Source organism: Ilyonectria robusta, assembly GCF_021365365.1.
Source record: "Ilyonectria robusta strain PMI_751 chromosome Unknown BGZ61scaffold_3, whole genome shotgun sequence".
Classification (NCBI taxonomy): Eukaryota; Fungi; Ascomycota; class Sordariomycetes; order Hypocreales; family Nectriaceae; genus Ilyonectria; species Ilyonectria robusta.
Genome location: NW_025764437.1, coordinates 2,990,165 through 3,011,742, shown reverse-complemented (window position 1 = coordinate 3,011,742; position 21,578 = coordinate 2,990,165). Strand labels below are relative to the sequence as shown.

The 21,578-nt window shown below is 53.8% G+C and overlaps 5 protein-coding genes across 5 annotated transcripts; 2 read left to right on the top strand and 3 right to left on the bottom strand.

Moving 5' to 3' along the window:
- The first annotated feature begins 307 nt into the window (after positions 1 to 307).
- On the top strand, positions 308 to 3,313 carry BGZ61DRAFT_138162 (uncharacterized protein). Its single transcript, XM_046237255.1, has 2 exons — positions 308 to 480; positions 1,367 to 3,313. Exons 1-2 carry the CDS (start codon positions 360 to 362, stop codon positions 2,884 to 2,886), a joined length of 1,641 nt encoding a protein of 546 aa, XP_046110092.1. The 5' UTR covers positions 308 to 359; the 3' UTR covers positions 2,887 to 3,313.
- BGZ61DRAFT_561090 (uncharacterized protein) lies at positions 3,247 to 5,540 on the bottom strand (the record flags this gene model as incomplete). Its single annotated transcript, XM_046255804.1, has 3 exons — positions 3,247 to 4,436; positions 4,590 to 5,065; positions 5,427 to 5,540. The coding sequence occupies 3 exons, from the start codon at positions 5,538 to 5,540 to the stop codon at positions 3,740 to 3,742; spliced, it is 1,287 nt and encodes a 428-aa protein (XP_046110091.1). The 3' UTR covers positions 3,247 to 3,739.
- Positions 5,541 to 10,412: 4,872 nt separating this feature from the next.
- On the top strand, positions 10,413 to 12,902 carry BGZ61DRAFT_444038 (uncharacterized protein). Its single transcript, XM_046244939.1, has 3 exons — positions 10,413 to 11,576; positions 11,649 to 12,358; positions 12,413 to 12,902. Exons 1-3 carry the CDS (start codon positions 10,903 to 10,905, stop codon positions 12,754 to 12,756), a joined length of 1,728 nt encoding a protein of 575 aa, XP_046110090.1. The 5' UTR covers positions 10,413 to 10,902; the 3' UTR covers positions 12,757 to 12,902.
- Positions 12,903 to 13,181: 279 nt separating this feature from the next.
- Positions 13,182 to 14,610, bottom strand: BGZ61DRAFT_343518 (acyl-CoA N-acyltransferase; the record flags this gene model as incomplete). The annotated part of the gene is made up of 2 exons (XM_046239604.1): positions 13,182 to 13,544; positions 13,597 to 14,610. 2 exons carry the CDS (start codon positions 14,608 to 14,610, stop codon positions 13,182 to 13,184), a joined length of 1,377 nt encoding a protein of 458 aa, XP_046110089.1.
- Positions 14,611 to 18,384: 3,774 nt separating this feature from the next.
- On the bottom strand, positions 18,385 to 19,858 carry BGZ61DRAFT_490937 (uncharacterized protein; the record flags this gene model as incomplete). Its single annotated transcript, XM_046250381.1, has 4 exons — positions 18,385 to 18,470; positions 18,528 to 18,832; positions 18,889 to 19,588; positions 19,660 to 19,858. 4 exons carry the CDS (start codon positions 19,856 to 19,858, stop codon positions 18,385 to 18,387), a joined length of 1,290 nt encoding a protein of 429 aa, XP_046110088.1.
- Between the last annotated feature and the right edge of the window lie 1,720 nt (positions 19,859 to 21,578).

Here is a 21,578-nt window from a genome sequence, read left to right as displayed (position 1 = left end):
CTTTGGCTTGGCGTGCTTGACGTTCCCCTCCCTGAGCTAAAATTTGTTCCGTGCGCGCACAGCACAGCACAACAGCACATGCAACCAGCGAGAATCATCATTCCGCTTCCCGCCTCCCGCCTCCTCGCACATCTCGCTCCTTGCCATCTCGTCTCGCGCCAGGCCAGGCCAGCAACACAGCAGCTCGCTCAGACTAGGCCAGCCAGGCCCAGGCCCGTCCGATCCTAGCTCGTTTCCCTGGGCTCCCAGGTTTCCCAGGTTTTGTTCGCGGCCCCCGAGTACCCTGTACATTGGCGCTCAACTGACTCCTCGTCGTCGCAGAGTCACCACCAATCCAACCAGTCCACCAGTCCACCACCATGTCGTTGTCGCCGCCGCCGCCGCCGTCGCCGCCCATGTCCCCCGACGCTCCATCTGTCGTCGGATCCGTCCGTGGCCGCGACCAGCTGATGGAGACGACTGAGTTCGGGCCTCTATCTGGTACGTAGGCTCCTTTTGTTAGTCCTTTCTCAGCCTTTGGCTTTCGTTGATCATACTTTCGCCTCCTTGCTTCCCTTTATCTCTTCCCGTCCTTTTCATTTCTTTTCTCCCTCCCCATCCACCACGAAGCCGTCCATCTGCATCCGTCGTCCCCTCCCACCTAGTACCTCGGGTGGATTGGATTGGATCATCACTGGAACGGGGCTACACACGCACGCACGTACATACAGTGAGACACAGACACAGATACAGGCAGACTTCCAAAAGGGAACATTACCCCCAGCTAGGGTTCTGTCTTACCTTGTCTTGCGCCGTCTTAGCTGTGTTGGTTTCGATCTTGTCTCAATTCTATCCCGCCTCTTTCCTGTCTTTGTCTCTCGCAATTGCACTTGGACTCGGCCACGGCGCCGCCGATCATGTCTTGAGTGAGCCCATCCCATCTCTTCCCCTACTATTTTGCCTATCCCCCCTCTGCCTTCTCCCAATCCTGGCCTTGCTTGCATCTGCTTGCCTTGTGCCTTGCTTTTATCTGCCCGCCCAGCCTTACCCCAGCCCATTGCTCGTTCTCTTCCCGCGCCCCTCCGACGTCGCTTTACATGCTCGACGTCACATCGCGCGTGCAACCATACACGAGACACTGCCAGACACACCACACTCGGAGCTGCCTCTCTCAACGCCACCTCCACCTCAATAACAACACCACCACCTCCTTCTGTACCGTCCATTTACCCACCACCACATATATACCTTCCCTCGTACCACAGACACCGCCCGAGACTCTTGCCCTGCTCCTGCAACACCAACAGCGTTCCGCTCGTTTTACCACCAATACTTGTCTATACGTCGTACATCTCAATCATATCATCATCACTAACGAGTAACGAAGTACTACCCCAGGCGACATCCAATCCCGACATCATACCACCACCAACCGTGCATCCCCTTCTCCAGGCCGGCCCCCCGCATTCTCGCTCAGCGACTGCCCCCACAGCTCCTATTCCAATTCCTAAGCCAACATCCTACCTTGGCCTCACCTCACGGGCTTTAAAAGCCCCAACCCAACCCGCCATGATCTTCTCCGACATTTATAGGAGCCCGCGATCTCCTATTGCAAAGCTTCGTCACCAGTCCATCCAACTTTCTACGCCATTGTCCGCTGTAACTCCGGATTGGGTCGGTGAAGAGCATGCCGATCTATTGAGTAAGGACAAGACCAAGCAGAAGGAGGCGGTCAAGCGATATCTGGAGACCAAGGTCAAGAACGATTGGGACTTCCAATGGCCATCCCGGGTCGCAAAGCCGATCCCAGACAATAACATCCCCGACGACACAATTACTACTCCAACAGGCCAAGCAACTACCGTCGATGCCATCCAGCCTACCAAACCCGTTCAGGATGAAACGAAAGATGACACCGGCTACCAAGTTGACGACGATGACGACGCCAACTCTGCAGATGAGAGCGACGCGGAATCCATTTACAGCACGGTCTCTGAAGATCCAGTAAACTACCGCCCCCGCACGGAGTGGACCTCGGACCTCTCCGACGACGAACCTCTTCCCTCCCGTTCACCTTTTCGCTTCGATAGCCCAGGCACTGTTGGGCCAACCGTGCAAGCCGCCATTTTGGCCAAGCAAGCCAAACGCCGGAGAGCCGTGCGAAAGGAGGTGGAATGGAATGAAGGTTTGGCCTGCTTCGAAGCTAGGCGCAAGGCATGGACAGGCGCTCGCACGGTTCGCATCCGCACCAAGCCTGTCTCTCCCCCTTCTGTTTCTCCACGCTCCCCACGCCGCTTCTTCTTTCGTCGCTCAATGTCTAGCTCACCGCCGAGCTCCACAGTCTCGTCCACTCACCCACCGGGTGGCAGCGATGGCTCCGACGCCTCCTCCTTGGCAAAGGGCGACGAGAAGGAGCTGCAGAAGCAGCAGTCTAAGGATACAAGCCCGCCAACGCCTCCATCGAGCCAGAACTACCCAGTCGAGACGCTCATCCCCATTGCGCCACCCCTGCTACCCCCCAACAACCCGCTTCGCGCATCCATCACACCATCCGTCTATCTCAGTCTCTACGACAAGGTCATCATCCACAATCTACAGCCCTCATGTCCCATCAACCTCTCTGACATGCTCCGTGCCTGTGTTACCGGCTGGAAGCGAGACGGTGAATGGCCTCCTCGTGCTACTGTCGCAGTTCCTGCTTCCGTGGTCCGCAAGAAGAAGAAGCCAACTCCGCCGCCGCAGGAGAATTCGGGCAACGTCGCCCGCCGTATGAGCTTTGGATTGCTCGGGCGCGATAAAGATGAAGAGTCGGCTCCCGCCAAGATATTTCGACGCAGCCTTCATAAGGCACTTGGTATTGCGAACTATGGGGCCCAAGACGTCCCAGCGGCAGAGAAGCCCAAGTAGGACTGAATAATGGGCCATGATACAATGACAATTTCACGATTATGATTGGATGGGCAGGCTACCAAGTATGCCTTTGACCATGACGCAAGGCGCAAGGCATTCGGGTTTTACGGCACATCGGGGGCGCGCATGTGGCAGCGTGGGTTTCTTTACTCATCTCTGTGCCAAACATCCATCTCTATGAAAAAGGTGGTGTTTGTTCTTGGCGTTGTATATACCCCATCACCTGGATTACATAGCCGGGCCTAGAATTATATTGCTCTAGTCCGTTATCTGTAGCGGCGCGAATGATAATTCGATATAGCATTTCATTGAAGACCTGAATTGGGTGGTGCGATTCTATACAGGGGATTGAAGATGATTGAATTATGGAGTTCTCAACTTGTCCTTCGATCACAATTGCTCAACTATACCAACTACACCAAGTACTAAGAGGTTATGAACTTTTCTTACATCAGAGTAGATGGTGGATTTGAACTGCTAAGCAGGTATCTAACAAAGAACCTTATCATGAGGAACAAAAATCGTTCCAAAACAAAATCGTGCATAAAAAGAGAGACAGGAGAGGTTTAGTACACTGTTAAGACTAATGTAGGGCTTCCAAACATCAGTTTAAAACCCGGACGAATGAGTTGATGGCCATCGAGGAAAAGGACATTCGCCTGGGGTAAGTTCTGCGCTACATGTTGCTCGTTCTTGTTGTAAGCACTTTCCCTTTCACCCGGTCCTGACAATTGCAGCACAAAGGCCCGCCTTCTACTCTTCAAAGAGATGAGTCCTGGCATGTGCCTCCGAATCCCACAAAAACAATACTTCAGCGCAACCTGGGTATGGGCATTGCCTATAATCGGTTCTATCGCGCGACTGTAGGGAGATACGGTTGCCTATCAGGATGCATCGATCGGTGATGGTTCATAAGATCCTTCTCTCGGATGTAGCCTTTAGCACCGACCCGGCCACAGCCTGATGCCGGGCATGGAAATGGTGTAATGCTGTGAGCGTCTCTCATATGTTTGTTGTACTCGGAAAGCTTGAGAAACGGTGCCATCTTGTTTCGTTCAAACCGACTCAAGAAGTAGAACGAGGTGTCCCGGTAGTCTGGACAAGTCGGTTCATGACAAACTCCAATGGGTGGAAACCGTTGACTCTTTGAAGATTTTATGCAAGGGATCGTTTCTTCGTTGTCAAACTTGTGGTATTCCACGATGTGCTGCTTGAGATGGTCTCGTCGATGGAAGGCAGATTTGCCACGGTGCCTCTTGCAATAGGGACAAGGATGCTGAGGTTGGGTATTGTTCTTTGTCTTGAGGTGTCGAGTAAGGATATCTGACCTCGCAAATCTGCGGCCACAGATGCAGGCAAAGGGACTGTGTGCTTTTATGGCCCCATGCGAATCAAGCTTGTGCTTCGTTTTCTCAACTGATCCACATTCGATACACACATGGCCGGCTTCAGTTATGACAGCTGCATGCTCTGGTACCGAAGCCGGCGCAGAATGGGAATTGCCACTCGGGCGTGGGGCCAATGAAGGTGCAGCCTCCGGATCAGATCTAGAGCCCACTCCACCCGATGGGGGAACATTCTGATATCCGTCGTGAAAGTGAGGCGCCATGACTGACGAGTCACAACGCGGGGTGGCCAGTTCGTGTCTTTGGTGTGCACCCCGCCCTTTTTGTTAGCAAGTGATAAAAAAAAAAACTTACGAATTGTAGGGTATCCCTGGGGAGCCCAAGTCGTTAAAGTCGAATGGCTGGCCAATGAAGGTAGGGTCATCCCAGAAGCTGAGGTCGAACAGCCCCTCATTGGCCTCAAGGCCAGCCATGACCGTGTTGTCCAGGTAAGGGTTGAGGTAGTCCGACATGGTGGCGGGAGATGTTGAGTTGAAGCGGCGATGGAAGTTGATTGGTGTGAGCGGGTGGCGACGCTGTCTGGGCCGAGAGTTTTGGTGTACAACAGGCCCAAGGGAACAAAGGGAGACTGCTAGGCTTATGAGCGCACTCTCAAAACCCGTCGCCGCTTTATCAGACTGGATCTTCAGAAAAGGGCGGGATACAAAACCCTGGTTATGGCGGCTGCAGCAAGTTGAGCACAGCATGCTTCGTGATAGGGGGCCTGGTGCCAAGCGTGGCCACGTAAACACGCCCTGTTTTGCTGGCAAAACAATGACGAAGTCTGAAGCCTGCATGCTGCAGTAAGAAGTTCAAGTCACACTCCTGACCGGTATGTGGAATAATTGGCGGAGAGAAATTACCAAAAGACTTGGTGGTTGGTGCTTTCAAGACATCCAAGTCAGTATACCAATAATAGCAAAACAGGCTGTGATTTTCTTGTCGATAACTCAAATCATAAACCAAAAGCAAGTACAAGTCCCCATAAGCACGTCGTATAGATTACTCAGTCTGGCCGAGCTATGCTGTAGGAATGACTAGACACCAGCCAAGTTCTCTAGCAAGCCCTGGTCATACTACCCAACCCCCAACCGTTAACAAAATCGAGCGTCAGTTACTCGCTTTCGACAAACGCCTGAATCCTCCACTCACAGTGGCTACTCCCTGCACGTAAACCGTCTTCATGCGGGCGTCCATCGTCTGGACGCCGAGTCTCTCAACATGCTCGGCGTTTTGGTGCACCGCCCTGTCGAACCAATACGCCATCGCTGGCTAGTCGGTGCACTTCTGCCGCAGTTCCCTCAGCCCAATACCCTCACTCGTTAAGCTAGCCATGTGCGGGCTCTACAAGTAGCCCAGCAGATTAGCCACTGTCCTCTCTTGATGCGCACCAGCGAGCACTGCCAGCCGGGGACCATTGCCAGGTCGGCGTTGCCAAAGTTGGTGTTGTAGCTACTGCAGCTACTCTCCACATTGCATTTTTGAACGAGAGGCGCTTGGTCAGGCACACCTGTCAAGCAGCGGTCGGCCGTATGGAAGGAGTCATGTTCTTGGACCCGGACGAGAAGTCGATCGCCTCCACGATGGCGCAATGCTTCTGCCGCCCTACGATGAGCGAGGCATCTGGACTGTACCCTGAACGGAACCTAGAAGACGACCGGGTACAACGTCAGTAATCCCCTAGTATAGGTCGGCTAATTTCGGACAGATATCATGTCAACGAAGGTAATAAGTCTCTAGGGCTCAAAGGCGTGTACCTCCTCAACCACTTCCCAAACCACTTCCCAGTGAATCCCTGCCTCATCTGATATGTTGGTCATGTACAAGTCTCGACAACGGGATATCCCAGCTTGGCGTTGCTTCAAACGACAAGCTCTTCAACAACACCATTTAGAAAGTCATGCGATTTGAGTTGTGCTAGCCAAGTATTCGAGCAGGATGAACATCGGCGTGTCCCGTAACGACACTCTTCTCAGCTGAAGTGGCAGTCACCTTTCGGAGGCCTCTTAGATTATCCTTAGTAAGGGACCCTGGCCTACTCAGAAGGGACTGTGAATGCTCAGTCAACTCCTGGGCGGCTTGCTTAAAGTGGTTGAAAACTTGCTACCTCGAGAGTTTTGTGATGATGTTAGAGTTGACAATGGCCATGACAAGGATGCCCCTTGGGACGATGAAGCACGTTAACACCAGAACGTACTTGCTGAACCTAAAAGCCTCTTGGGCGCCTTCGTTTGGTCAGCAGGGACAAAAAGGTTAGCAGGCATATTATCGCTCTATCGTTTGTTACTGGCCTTTCTGGGGTGGAGGAAGATACTAGGTTGGGGGACTCACGGGCCTCGATGGCATCGGACAGCCTTACTACTGACAAGCGACTACCACATACCACCCTAATGGGTATTTGGATTGAGTGAATCTATGATTCTGTTTTTAGCTTTACTCGACATCATCAGACAGATCAAGGCCATCCATACCGTAATGAGCACTCTTTTTCATCACGAGTTTGAGGACGATTAAGGCAAAACGCAACAAGTTGGTATTTCCCTCTTAGAAAGAGGAGTCAGACTCAAGTAGTGTGGCTGTCGCAAGGTATCTATTGCTCCAAAGAGCACGCGCCTGTGCAGAAAGATTCAGCAGACAAACGAAAAGAAAGCGACAGAGAGTCGCCACGGGGGCCTGAGCTTCACAACGCAGCCACCTCACATAAGAGGATATTTATTCCTCATTTACACCCCCGTCTTCATCCTCATCCTCGGTATCCTCTTCCACCCTTGGAAGAGACAAATTTCCACGAGGGGGCAATCCGGCGGCGTGGGCGTTGATGGACAGGCGATTCTAGTCGTTGGTTGGTCTCGGCATACGAGCAACGAGATGAATATAGCATACCTGCTCGCGGAAAGCCGCAACAAACTCGACAGCTACATCGGCGAGGATTTGCAACTATTTGGCCTGGTCCACTTGGATATGACAGGTGTGGGCGGCGAGAGCCTGCCGCCGCTGCTGTTTGGTGGTGGCGTCTCGATCCTTGGCTCGCTTGAGGGTTGAGCCACTCTTCGTCTTCATCGACTGTAGGGCGCGGCGAACATCTCCCAACGACTTCATCAGGTCTTCCTAGCAGTATATTAAACGGAGCCATACGCCAGATTAATCAGGGAAGAGCAGCAGGCCCCTAGCGATCTTCAAGCTTAACAGTCACATACTAACTTCAAAAGAACAGCTAACCTCAGGCAACTCTAGAGCGTACAAGGTATACGCTCATTTAATCTGAATTGGTATCGTCATACATATACTAAGCTAGCTAACAAGCAGTAACTAAGAAGCAGCGGCTCCCTCCCCAACTAACCTTCTAGCAACAGTCTCACTACTGACAAGCAGCGACCACAAAAGCTTGTGGGGTGTTCTGTATACCGTTGTGATTGTTGGCGTTCTGAGAAATGGTTTCTTCTTAGACATCTTGGAGCCACTGAGAGACAGACATTTTGTGGTTGACCTGTACACGCCCATGAACCGCGACACTTATAGGTCTTCAGTCTTCATGCTCACCATGATAGGGGTATCCCGGCCGGTCAGGATCTCGCCGAAGATGGGTTCTCGATCTCAGCAAACTCAACACGCTAGCCTTAAACCTTGGCCCGTTTCCGGGGGCGGCCCGCTTCTGGGGTGTCCGACTTATCTAGCAGGGACTTCTGGTAAGAGGCCAGACAACGGCTTCGGAGTCGTCTCAGAGAAGTCCTGCGACAAGGCAATGACTTGGCCGCCATTGGCTACGCTCTACCCAACTTGTCTCTGGTCAACAGCAGTCTCAGGTCTGTCATGAGGAAAGTAGCAGCAAGCTTGATAACATCGAGTACAGTCGCAATGGCTCACATGGAATTCTCAAAGCATAGTGGAATATCGTGAAAATGTCTAAATGACGAAGCTGGAGGCACCGTGCTAGAATCGTAGATAGTTCATGAATATTTTCGTAGTCAGGGTTTCCACCCCACTACGACGAGTAACGGCGTCTAGTGGGCCACGAGGGACTTCTGCAACCATATCGTGTTACTGCCACATCGTTTCCGTCAGTATTGTGCATCGTAGTTTTCGGTGGGTAACGTAGAGGAGTCGGGTAGTTGAATGTTGATGAAATTCAATGCAATCAATACACACGAAAAGATAGAAGGCATTCACCGACAGAAATCGGAGCGAGGTGGCGGTTCTGATCGACGAGAAGTAATCACCAAGAAGTTCGCCCATAACATTTAGTTGTTGACCAAGGCGTTGACTATCATGGGATAAATCCCAACCAACTACCTTATGACAACTACATCACTAAGCGGGGCTTATAAGAGCTATACTATATTAACTCCCCTTTGGTGATTCTGAGCCAGCAAGGAATGGTCTCATTTATTGACCATGAACAGGATATTCACCCCCGTCGCTGCAGCCTACGAGGTGAGGAGGGACTTGATAGCTTGCCGCGGCAAATTCACGTTGAAAATGAGGTCATCGAGTAGTATATTGAGCCCCACATTATAGGCCAAGAGCAAGATACCTATGCCACGAAGGGCAGGGGAGACCTGTATCCATTTGGGTCGGAGAGCAAGAGTGGATGGTAAACGCGGTGTTGCAATGGATCTCGTCAATATTCCATCTACACCACGTGGGGGACCCCGAGAGACGGGTTCTAAGTCATGACTGGTCAGCCAGGCTCATGGCGAAGAGTACGAAGGGATGAGACACCGGAATGCAGAAGCAGGTCTGCAGGGTCCCAACGTTAAAACTTCTGCCATGGTTCCTTTACCGTCTTCGCCCCGGCTTCCGAGTGGCCGAGCCTATACATAATGGATGAACACACGACTTCTGCTTTAGTCCAAACCCCCACTCTCCGCTCACAAGGGTCTTGCCACGGTAGCAACGCTAATATAGAGTCCCGCCCATTGCAATGCATCTCTATCCATATTTGACAAGGTCTCTCGCAAGGCGTCCGAGAAAAGCTTTATTGCGCGCACTTTGGAGACACGGGGAGCCAGGTGAGACACAACGAGACACACTCTACGTTAGCGAACCATCCCACGCAGCTGGTGTTGATGCCCACCAACACGATTTTACTCATGTACCACTAAGAACGCCCGGTCTGTGCCGTGAAGCCCGAGCCCGAAGACAAGGCATCGGAGCGAGTTCTGACCCACATATTGCCGGGGAAGTGGATTTGGTGCAAGAATCGAATTCCCGAAGCAGCATTTTGTGTTCGGTTTGGAACGCCATCCGTTGACCAGTTGGCCAGACCGTCGACTTTGGGCTGACCGGGCCTGTTTCTGGCGCCTCGCCTGCAACAGCCGAATTAACAGGTATCATAGTTATTTGGGGCATTTTCCCGTCCAAGATGCCTAGGTAGGTTCAACACCAAAAGGTCCAGTATGACTACATCACGGTCAGTCCCAGACGGAGTGTGTGTGTAGGAAAGGGTTAGTGGATACTTACACCCAGTGCCACAAAAAAAAAGCATCCCCCCATAGCCCATCATCCGTCTTGTGATTTTTTGTGCAGGATCATCGAGTGAACTAGCACTAGACGATGCTACCCACCCAGGAGAAGATGATGTGGTGATCCTGCTCCCGAACTCCAGCTGCCCTGAGCCATCCCTGAAGTGCGAGTGCAGCTCAAGACTCTACCAGTGAGCGAGCCGCAGAGCAGGAGGCTGGAGGACGAGACAGGTACGGGAAACCTGCGAGGTACATGTAGACACCGAAGAAACGGGAGGGTGGTGTTGCACGCCCCTGTGGAGGTGATTCTGGAGCGACTCCAATCGTGTACGTAAGAAATGGAGTTCGAAGAGCGGCGGTCCACCAAGCTGGTTGATCTGATAAAAAATTTCAACAAGCCGACGTCGGCCCGGGGCGTGTCTTTAGAGGCGGCCGGAGATGGAACGTGCACATTGTGGCATTGTGGGCCGCTCATCTTATCAGATCATCAGATTAGATGCCCTATAACTTTTTTTTCGCCACTAGAAGAGGGAGAGCAGCGCTAAAAACCTCCGTCTCCAGAAGATCCAGGGCCGGCGTCCTTACCAGGGGGGGTGCTCGGAGGCCGGCGAAGACCAAGACGGGATGAGATCCATGACGAATGGAGGGGAACGCGAGGGGGGGGGGGGGGGGGGTCCAGAAAAGATCCCAGGAACTGCAGACGCAGGACGGACCAGGCGAATGGTACATAGCAATTAGTCCGGGATGGCGATGGAGACAGGGTCACCGCCGAAGAATCCCTGGAACTAATTGCCGCACCCGCGCAGTGCAGATTTTCTACCCTCCCAAACCTCCTCGGCTGTTGCGATGTGCCTCTTGTGGCATCCCACGCCCCCAGGGGCCCGTCCCAGCAAGCATACTACGTAGTAGGCACGCGCAACGGACGGCAATGTCAGTGGGTCTGGCCGCGAAAGCTGAGAAAACGGGTTAACACGGGCTGCGCGCTTGCGGGCATGGCCGTCGGCGTCGATGGCGACCATCAGCTGCATATGGACCGGCCGTCCCAGAAAGAAGCGCACTTCTCGGAGTTGTGCTTGAGTGCTTGATGTCCTCGAGTCCCCAACATCCTCCAACTCCAGGGCCAGACCAATTACGAGGTTTCATTGTCGCCATCGCCATTGCCCATCATGGCCGTCGATCCTTCGCACATCCAGCCCGAGCCCACGCAGCCAACCCAGAAGCTATCGTTGCTTTCTGGTCCTGTCGACCCTCCGCTCGTCGACCTGACCCTGGGCGAGCTCCTCGAACTCCAAACCTTTCAGCATGGCAACCAGGAGTGTCTTGTCATTCCGTGGACTGGTGCCCGGTGGACATACAATGACCTCAACCAGCAGAGTTCGGCGCTGTCGCAGGCCTTGCTCGACATGGGAATTACCGTTGGCGATCGAGTCGGCATCATGGCTGGCAACTGCGAACAGTACGCGGCCGTCTTCTTCGCAGTGGCCAAGATCGGAGCCATCCTCGTCATCCTGAACAACACCTACACACCCACCGAGGCCATGTACGGCCTCAAGTTCACCGACTGCAAGGTCTTCTTCACCACGCCTCGGATCGGTCGACTCGACAACTCGCACCTGCTCGGTGAGCTCGAGAACAAAAAGACGGCACCCAGGGTTGTCATGTTGAGGGACGACGCTTCCGGAAAATACGAAACCTATGACGAACTCATCAAGTCAGGTCGCCGACAGAGCCATCAGAGGCTATACCGAGCCATGAGCAAGGTCCTTCCCCACCAGGTTGTCAACTTGCAATTTACGAGCGGCACGACGGGCTTGCCCAAGGCGACCATGCTCACTCACCAGTAAGTAGAGTGGCAAGCCTGCCAGCACCAGGGAGAGGCATAAGAAGAAAAAGGACACTGACCATTCCACAGCAATCTGGTGAACAACTCGCGATTCATTGGAGATCGGATGCGGCTGACCCCGGCGGATATCCTGTGCTGCCCTCCACCGCTGTTCCACTGCTTCGGTCTCGTGCTCGGACTGCTCGCCGTCGTCACCCATGGCGGCAAGATCGTGTACCCGGCCGAGGTCTTTGACATCAACGCAACTCTCCAGGCAATCTCCGACGAGCGGTGCACAGCGGTCCATGGCGTCCCAGCTATGTTCGACTCCCTATTCCAAGCAAAGTGGCCAGAAGGCTTCAACTGCGACAACCTCCGCACTGGTATCATTGCCGGTGCTCCCGTGCCGCGATACCTTATGGAGCTCTTGGTTAACAAGTTCGGAATGACCGAGTTTACCAGCAGTTACGGCCTGACCGAGGCCTCCCCGACCTGCTTCAATGCCTTTACCGACGATGCGATTGATAAGCGGTTGACGACTGTCGGTACCCTGATGCCCCACGCAAAGGCCAAGATTGTCGACCGTGAGGGTAACATCGTTCCCGTCGGCGTACGAGGCGAGCTGTGCATGGGTGGCTACCAGCTCCAGGCTGGATACTGGAACAACTCGGAGAAGACAAACGAGGCCATGATCCGAGATGCTTCTGGTGTCCTGTGGCTGCACACTGGTGACGAGGCCGTCTTTGACGAGAACGGCTATTGTAGCATCACTGGCCGCTTCAAGGACATCATCATCCGAGGTATGATCCCCCTTCGTGCCCTTTCTTTAGACCGAATCTGACCCAGTGACTCAGGTGGAGAGAACATCTACCCGCTTGAAATCGAGGAGCGCCTCATGGCCCACCCCTCGCTATCGCGCGCCATCGTCGTCGGCCTCAAGAACCATCACTACGGCGAAGTCGTCGGCGCCTTCGTCGAGCTGGCCGAGACCCAGAACCAGCCCAACGACCAAGAACTGCGTGACTGGGTCCGCAAGAAGCTCGGCGGCCACAAGTCGCCAACACACGTCTTTTGGCTGGGCCAGGGCGACGTCCCCGCGACAGTGCCGCTGACGGGCAGTGGCAAGGTGCGCAAGATCGACATGGCCAAGCTGGGCGACGAGATTCTGAAGAAGCAAGCGAATACCTCCAAGTTGTAGATGTTTTGTCGTTTTCCATCTGCGCTTTTTGATGCGCACGTGCACATATGATACGGTACCTTAGAATGATGATGATAGAAGAAAGTTAGCGGGCTTGGAAAAGTACTTAAGTAGAGATAAGAAATACGGATGTTTTTAGGCTTTCACATGGCTGTGGTACCTACCTAGATCCGATCTGCTGGTTTAATGACTTGCATGCGTCACCGTTGTTTGTTGGCTGTTGGTTCATTGCACGGCAGACGTTTACCGGCCGGGAAATTTCCTCGGCACTTCTGTTTTTTCCCACGATCTAGATATGTACATGTGGTTACACAGGCGGACTTGGACTCGGCCAACAAGTCTATACTTTTCAACCAACCACGCAAGGCTTAACAAACAAATCCCATCACTCATAACCCTCGAAATAACTACCAATCTTGTCGCACTTACAACTTAGGAACCAAGCCGAGCCTCATACCACCAACGACCTTCTCGTTATCCGCAAGCGGGCACAGCTGGAAGAAGCGCTCGCGCGAGCAGCGCATGAAGGCACCGCGCTTGTGTGGGAGGTCAACGAACTTGTCCAACCCGAAGCCGTGAATGAAGTCGTACATGACGACAGTCGAGTTGGTCTCCATGGGCTCTCCAACGACGTTCATGGTGCGAGGGTCATCGAGATACAGGTAATGCATCAAGCTGCTCCACCAGGCCGACACGCGGTGCGGGCCTCGGAAACGCACGTCGCCGACGAGGGAGTGGCGGCCACGATCGAAGTCGCCAGCTTCATAGTAACCACCGAGGCGATCCTCCTGTGGTGGAATTGTTAGCACTTGTGAAAGAAAGTTAGACGGAAATATTTACTTTGGCCCAGTAAAACTCAAAGTAGGCAAAGAAGGTGTCGTCCCACTTAGCCAAAACGGCAATCTGATGAGGGTCCTCGTGCATCTTGCGGAGGTACTCGCGGTGCTCCTCATTAGTTCCAGCGATGCTCCAGCCCTGTGCAACACGGTGGTCGTTCTGCCACTCGTGGAACAGGCGCAGGTGCTCGTCGTCATTGTAGTCGAGCGCGACCATGGAAAAGGTCTCCTTCAGATGAGGGATCCATCGGCTGTAGATAACGGCGCCGGGGGCAGGCTTGGCCGGTCGGATCGGGTGCCACGACTGCTGGTATCGGTCGGGGTCCTCGGGATCACCGGCCGAGGAAATGGTCATGGTGTTGTGGAGGGCGGTCAAAGGGTACGATCCCAGAGGGTTTGAGGCCGGCAGAGACGACGGCGACTCGGCCGGGCACCAGACAGGTCGGGGGCCAAACGGAGAACCAGCTCCCTGCCAGAAGGTGCTGCGCAAGACAAGCAGGAGGCTTTCGTCGGTCTTGGTAGAGGGCTCCCGCGTCTCGCGGGCCTTGAGTGGGTGGTCAATGGCGAGCAGGACATCGACCAGCTGGCGGCCAAGAACAGCGGCGTTGGCGCCTCGGAGCTCAAGGCGGAACGTCTCCTTGGTCGGTCGCAGAGAGAAGATGGTATACACAAGCAGCCATGCCTGGGCCAGGGTGGGCGCCTCGGCACCGTCCCAGAAGAAGGAGACGCAGGGCGAGCGGCGGGCGCGAGCCCAAGGACTGTTGTTTCCAGAGGCAGGAAGCTCGCTCGACTTGAGGTCGATGGGGTCCGTGAAGACGAGGCGAGAATTGTCGAGCTCAAATGGAAGGGGCTTGGAGGCCGCGGAGGATTTGTGGACGAGCTGGTAAACGGGGGTCTCGACGGTGACACCCGCGGGTGCTGAGCCCGTCTGGATCGCGTACTCGGTCTGGTACGGGTGAGGCAGCTTGATGACTGACTCGTCGGCCGGGAGGGCAGAGAAGGGCACTGCTGACGCCATTGCTGAGGAATTGAAGGTCTGGCTAACACAAGCAGGAATTAGGAATATGATGGGAGCAAGAAGCAATTGATCACCGGCCCACGAGGCTATTCGCAAGAAAACCACCGGCCATGCTCAGCTGCCCCGTCGAAATATTCCGCAATCCTCCACCACCGGGACTTGACATCAGCATCCCACTGTCGCGTCACGGCATCTTTTTCCAGCCCCATTGCTAGCCGGGTTCTTGGCCTCCGCCCTAGGTTCCGGCAGAATCTGCAGCAAGAGTCTAGGCGCATAACTCGCAACCTGCCGCACAGCTTCGGCAGCGTACGTCAATGATGATGCGTGGGTGGGTGTCCCAGCAGGAGGCTTGGTGCGCTGACTGGAGCGAGTGGGCAACGGCGGGTTGGCTGATCGCACGCCCTCTGTTACCGCCAACCCCCACTCCCTCACCCTACCCATACACGGCGATGTACTCCTGCGGTATGAGATACAATGGGGCAGAAACACCGCCGGTTCTGCGGGTCAGGCCAATTCGGTACAGGCGTGCAACCATTCATGGCCGGATGAGAATCTCGTGGGGGTGGGATGGTCCGCATGGTCGACAAAGCTGGCCCACAAGCGGCCCCTCAAGCCACCCCTTGAGCTCTCCAAACCGGGCTGCATCGCACTCGTGTCACTTGTCCTGGTCGGTACCGCGCGGTGCCGAGTAGCTTCCTGCAGACCTTTTCCTGCAGACCTGCACCGAGGTGCAAAGCCGGATCTGATAACCTTAACGGAACAGGTGTCTCCGGTTGTTACGTATCGAGTTGCACGCCCCTCCCTCCGTCCGCGCTCTGGCAAACAAAAGCAAAAGGCCCATGTCCGGTTCTCGGAGCTGCTTCTGTTCATGAGAAGCGAAATGCAGGACGCACCCACAATATTTCTTGCTGTGGAAACTTGCTGAGGTCCAGAAACACGGTCCGGGACCCGTAAGTGTGTTCTGCCGGGTCCCACCGCCTACGGGAGATGGCCTCGGATCAGATAAAACCCTCACTTTGATCAATATTGCCTCTCATTGGCTGTAAATCGACCCACTATCGTTGGACCGAGATAGGCGCCGTCGCGCTAGTCCTAGTCTGGGGCCGTGCCCGCCCTACTTAAGTTACGTTCTCCATCTCGAAAAGGCAACTGATCAAGCACGTCGCACTTTGCATCACTTCTTGGCCAGAATTTTCATCCATCACCTAATGCACCAATCTTTGACCTCAATGTCACTACAGGCAGACTTCTCTAGTAATGCTATAAGAGTGGTACTCTACGCGTTGTGAATTACGATAACATTCATCACCGCTGGACTTCTAGACCACGGATGCCGATTCCACCTTGCCGTAAATCGTAGGATTCTCAATGCCGCACAATGGGCCAACCAGAGGGTTGTGGTTTTGGTTAGAATATATCCCGTACAGGAAGGAAGGAGATTATTCGTCCCAATCTAATCACAATAGTTAATTGGGAACTCGAACTCAATCCGGGAATTTGGCATCACCCTCACATGGCACACAAGACTCTTACAAGGATGATCAATGCGAGTTTTGGTCTGTGATCTCGATTTACAATCGCCCATGACCTCATACCGAAGGAGGAGGATGGTTTCCCGGGGCTCCATTGAATGAAGCCAAAACTTAACGGATCTTAGAATAAGACGCTCTTAGACTCTGTGAACTTCTCAACCGCCTAGACCTGGACAAACATCAATGGTCCATGTGGATGGCTTCTCTTACCTTCTTATTAAATCGAATCAAAGTCCTCATATCCAACCCGTTTCATGCCTTATTCTCAAATCTGGTCACTCCTTACCCTGAAACCCGTAGGGCAGTCACCGATTTGAACCATTCAAGTTTCCCGATGCCGGCTGCCGATCAAGCTGGCTAAACAGTTCCTTTCCGCCATTTCAGTCAACCGACCATCTAAGATAACAACCAACCAACTGAAATCTACATGACACATAGGACCGACTCATTTTACCAATGAGAAAGTATTAGTGTTGGATGGATTGCTGCCCTGATTCAATAGGCCTAAGGCTAGCCCACTGCAGCGCAAGCTATTAGAGACTCGTCCTCTCAATTAATGATCATCCTTCGTCTTTCCTCCTTGATAAAGCATCTCGATTCCATTTTCTTGGGAATCCCACAAGACGGTACCTCTCATCCCCTTTCCTAGCCCCTCCAGTTGCGTCTCATCGCCCTAGTGCTACCTCCTGTCTGTCGTCTCACTAACAATGGGCTGCAACATCGTGGAGATGTATGCTGCGAAGCAGGCCGTCTACTCGATTAGGTGAGTTCTATTTTGCAGTCATCTCGTGAGATCTACAATTACAAGCGTATCTGATAAGCCGTCTCCCATGCGCCTCATTCAGCCTTACAATACTTGGCAGTCCAGTGTGGTTGGGGTGGGCGGGTAGCTGCGCCTCCCCGCCAAGCCGGGAATGTGCATAAGCTTAAGCCAAATTGAACGGATCACACCCAGTGTCAACACCACGGATTCATGCTCAAGAGGACTAACGGAATTAATTACAGATACATTGGCTTCGACTACTCGCTTAGCATCTTCATTGCCAACACCTCCCATCTCAAGCTTCTTGCTTATCGTCTCGGTCAGCTACGTGAGCAACATATACACCATGGGCTCTTGCTTGTGATCTATTCTTATTGGCCGTTGGATCCGAAACAGTATGACCTTCAACTGGATCTGCCTGGGCTTCGCTGTGCCTTTTACTATCCTCGGCGTCAGTCTTATACTCAAGTTTCGTTAGCCCGACGTCAACATTGGCTACATTGTCATGTGCAAAATCTTCATTCCCTTCGCCGGCCACACCATTGTCATTTGCGAGCCGACCGCGGCCATCTCCCATCAGTATATCGCTGTCGCCTTTGTCATGAAGGGCATATTCGCCAAGCCTTAGTCAGGTATCTTCCGAACGGCCAGCAGGACAACTTAGACACCATCTACGAATATTTGACAGTTCAGCTTCCATAACTGGTTGGTTTCGACACTCGTGCTGCTATCAAGCAGGCGTATGCCGATGCCCAGGAGTGGACGTTGATCTCTGAAAGAACTAGACTTGCTGATGCAAACTCACAGTATTTAGTCAGATATAAAACTACCGACCTTCTGGTGCCCATACCCTACCCTCTAAATTCCCGAAATAGCCCGTAAAATGTACATTCAGTACACAACCCAACGCATCGTGACGGACATCAGAAGAGGTTCCAGAAGGTGCAAATTGGTGTAACATAGGGTAAATAGGAACCGGCCCCCTCTCCCCGACACCGCTTGTGTCGGCTGCTTTACCCAGTTATTTCCTGTTGCAGTAATACCGCCAACTGATTCCTTTTTGGGATACCCTTGGAGGAGATCTGCTAGCCGACGATTGATGATACCTATTAGAGAAGGATTCACAATCTTGGCGCGTCAACCCATCTTGATCACAGGCATGGCCAATGTTTATTACAACGTGCGTTCTCCACAACCTCAACTACGAAATATCCTAGGGGGTGGTACACAAATTCGAGTACCACTGAAATATCATAGAAAGTGGAGCGAAACTTCAATGAAATTTAACATTAATCATGCTCCTGAGCTGTAAATGCACTGGAACTTCAAGTTGCAAGCCATTCAATTCATAACATGAGTCTATAACACGACGGAACACATTGGATCTATGGGAATCTCGTTTTGGCATCGTCGTGGGTACAAAAGGTACCGGTTAATTCCCGAATCCTGAACGCCATTCCATGAAACACTTCAATCCTCTCACAACTCAGACTTGGGCGCCTCAGCCTTCTTAGGGTACTCGGCCTTGACGAATCGTCCAGCGAGTCCCAGCCAGTTCCAGCAAACTGCAAGTAGAATTAGCATCGAATTTCGACATAGTGTTGGAAATTGTCATCACTTACTGGTCCAGCCAAGATCACCTCGGAAGTAGGCCTCGGCGACGTCCTCGCCGTACGTGGTGCCAGAGCCAGGGTTGTGCGCAACGGCCTGCTTGCCCACGGCCAAGCCAATCATGGGAGGGATGGGGTTGATAGTCCTGAACTCAGGAGCCTTGCTGGTGCGCTGTTGGGTAATGTGTTGGTGGATGTTCTCCGCCGCGAGGTGGCCCTGGTGCATGGCGGCACCGCATCGCTTGATACCAGCCCACTTGATCAGGTCACCGACAGCGAAGTGGTAATCGGAGTTGGGGATTTCCTCGAAGTTTAGGCTGAATTAAATGTTAGCAGTGATCTGTACGCGGAGATTCAAACTCGGCAAACTCACTTGGTCTTGATCTTGACGTAACCCTCCTCGTCAACAGAGGACTCGGGCAGGTAGTTGGTGGTACGGGTGCTCTTGGAGACAGCCATGACGACCTCGCTAGCGAAGATCTTGTGGCCGTTGGTGAACTCAACCTCATGCTTGACGCTCCCGTCGGTAGTCTCTACCTGCTTGGTAGATGCCAGGCGGTGGCTCATCAGAGCCTCGACGCCGCCCTCCTTGAGCACCTTCAGAGCGACATCCCGAGTCTCATCGGGAAGGTTCTCGTTGGAGAGCAGCTTGTCTCGGGAGTGAACCAGGGTTACCTGGAGGTGAGGTTTGACCATCTTGAGCTCGGCGGCCATCTCGATGCCGACAGCACCGCCGCCAACAATGACAACGCCGTGCTTGGCGTTGTTGAGGTTTTGGATCTGTTTCTCGGCCTCGAGGAGATACTGCTTGCGAGTCGTAGACTGGGGCACTACGGGCCAGACACGTCGGAGGCCAGATGCGGCAACAAAGTAGTCGTACTTGTGAGTGGAGGTTTCCTTGGTCAGGGCGTCCGTGACAACCGCTGTCTTGGCTTCAGGGTCAACGCTTGTGACGGAGCCTTGGAGGATCTTGAGGTTCGGGACCTGGAGGCCCGCGCAGTCCGAGTATTTAACCCAATTCTTCTTGGCATACTCGGAGTCAGCCAGTGCCAACGGAGTGCCGATCAAGTGGTCTGTTATATTATGGTTAGTGGGATTGTCCTTGAGGCACACAGCGTGGGATCAATGGCGGAGAACAACTTACAGTACCCATCTCGCTCATCGACCATGGTGACCTCAATGTCAAACGTCTTCAAATCGGAGTGAAACTCGTAAGTCTCTTCATTCTGGCGGGGGGTGAGTCCTTGGCTGAGATCAAGCAGGTTGACTGCGGAGGCCACGCCGGCATAGCTGCCGCCGGCGACAAAGACGCGAATGGCGTGGGATTCGGGAAGTGAGCCCATCTTGGTGGCGCTGGAAGCTAGATTGGAGATGGTACGACAGAAAAATGCAGGTCGGCAGATCGATGCTGTGGGGACGGATCTTGCGCGTGGCAGTGACAATACAATCGCGGAGGAGCGGGACGAGGTCCAGGCACGATGCGAAAAGGCGCGAGTGGTGTGAGCGTACGCAGCAGCGTGGGGGGATCTCAGTAGTTCCGAGAGTCTGGAAGCGGCTCTCTGGATCAGCATGAGGTGGTGGACTAGGCGCGTCCGTGGTGGGAGATGGATGGAGGGATGGATGAAGGAGATTGGGATTGGGGTCCGGGGTGGTATGGTTTTCAACTGAACGGGGGCAGGCATAAAGTGCCGACGGCCGTTACCGCGGAATTATATAGGGGCGGAAACACAGCTACCGGACGCAGCCGCAGAGGGCAGCAACGGCTCTCTGCGTCACCAACAGGCTCGGTGGACCGAGACGAACGGACCGGAGATCGGATCAAAGGGGAGTCGCCAAGCGCAGCAGGGCAGCTTGCAAGCGACACCCTGGAACACGCCGATGCGGCAGCGCCATGAAGCGCAGGCAAAGCGCTGGTGCAATATCCGGGATAAACGGAGCCATACTGAACGAGCCAGTCGGACGCCATCATCGGCCAGCCGAATTGCTTTCGTGGGGCAGACTTTTTGTCTTGTGGCCGGCGTCGACGGCGATGACGGGAGGAAATGTGGAGATAGAGTTATCAGATCCGACTCAGGCGCCGCCGCACTGAAGCAACCCCACCCACACTCACTGGGGGACACTAAAAGAACGCGACTTCAAGGGCTAGACCCCAAAAAGTCTCAACATCCACCCGGGATTTCGCGTTCCACCTCGCCTGATGCTAGAAGCAAGCAAGCAATTTACTCTGAGCATTGCACGTTGGCTTGTTGAGCTGGGGTTACGGACCAACAAGTCGGCTGGCTTAAGATATTCCGTGCGTCTAAGGAAGAATCCAACAAACAAGGTCGCTCGTCACAACACGAAGCTAACTACTGCGGCTCGAGTGCAGAGTGCAGACGGGGCCATCACGAGGATGCAAGCAGCAAGCAAAAAGAAAAAGTCCAGCTCGGAGTGGCTCTGGATGAGCCATTTTCCACGCCACAGACACCACGCCGCCTCTACCCGTACGTACGGCGCATGCCCTCGACATTCTTCTGAATCCTGGAAGGACCAGTAGACTTTTACGCGATCCTCTCTAGAGCCTTGAAATACCCCCTGTGGCCCTCCCTGTAATGAAGGCCCACCGCCGTCGCCATTACTAGTGCTGTCGTGGCAGCTGGCGTGGCTGGGCAGGGCCTGGGTGAGTGAGGGCCAGGCCCATGTGACACTGGCGATCCGCTGGCTGATTGATTACACCGACACAGAATTATCAGATCCGCGAATCCTGACTAATGCGCTCCGATTCGGACCAATCCCTGTTGCGCGTTGCCCCCGGTTCTCGGCCGCTCCACAAGTCACCTAGCTACACACCCCCCGGTCCTTGATTCTCTGGCTTCCATTCCCCCAAACTAGCCAAAAGGACCCAGCCCAACTTCCTGGAGCCCCAACCAAGACGGTTCCCCATAACGCTACAGATTGGAAACATGCCCGGTACCTTGCGAGACCTCCATCGTGGATCGCTGCTGTAACCATAACGGATACCCCAACTCCAACTCATACCATGATCCGGCCCTACAGCCCTGCCCATGCCTATTAAGGTTGGTC

Bases quoted from the DNA above. Each gene is read 5' to 3' on its own strand.
- BGZ61DRAFT_444038 (XM_046244939.1), top strand. From the start codon at position 10,903: ATGGCCGTCGATCCTTCGCACATCCAGCCCGAGCCCACGCAGCCAACC. The intron at 11,577-11,648 runs GTAAGTAGAGTG...ACCATTCCACAG, and splicing joins GCGACCATGCTCACTCACCA to CAATCTGGTGAACAACTCGC. The intron at 12,359-12,412 runs GTATGATCCCCC...CCAGTGACTCAG, and splicing joins CAAGGACATCATCATCCGAG to GTGGAGAGAACATCTACCCG.
- BGZ61DRAFT_138162 (XM_046237255.1), top strand. From the start codon at position 360: ATGTCGTTGTCGCCGCCGCCGCCGCCGTCGCCGCCCATGTCCCCCGAC. The intron at 481-1,366 runs GTACGTAGGCTC...CGAGTAACGAAG, and splicing joins TGAGTTCGGGCCTCTATCTG to TACTACCCCAGGCGACATCC.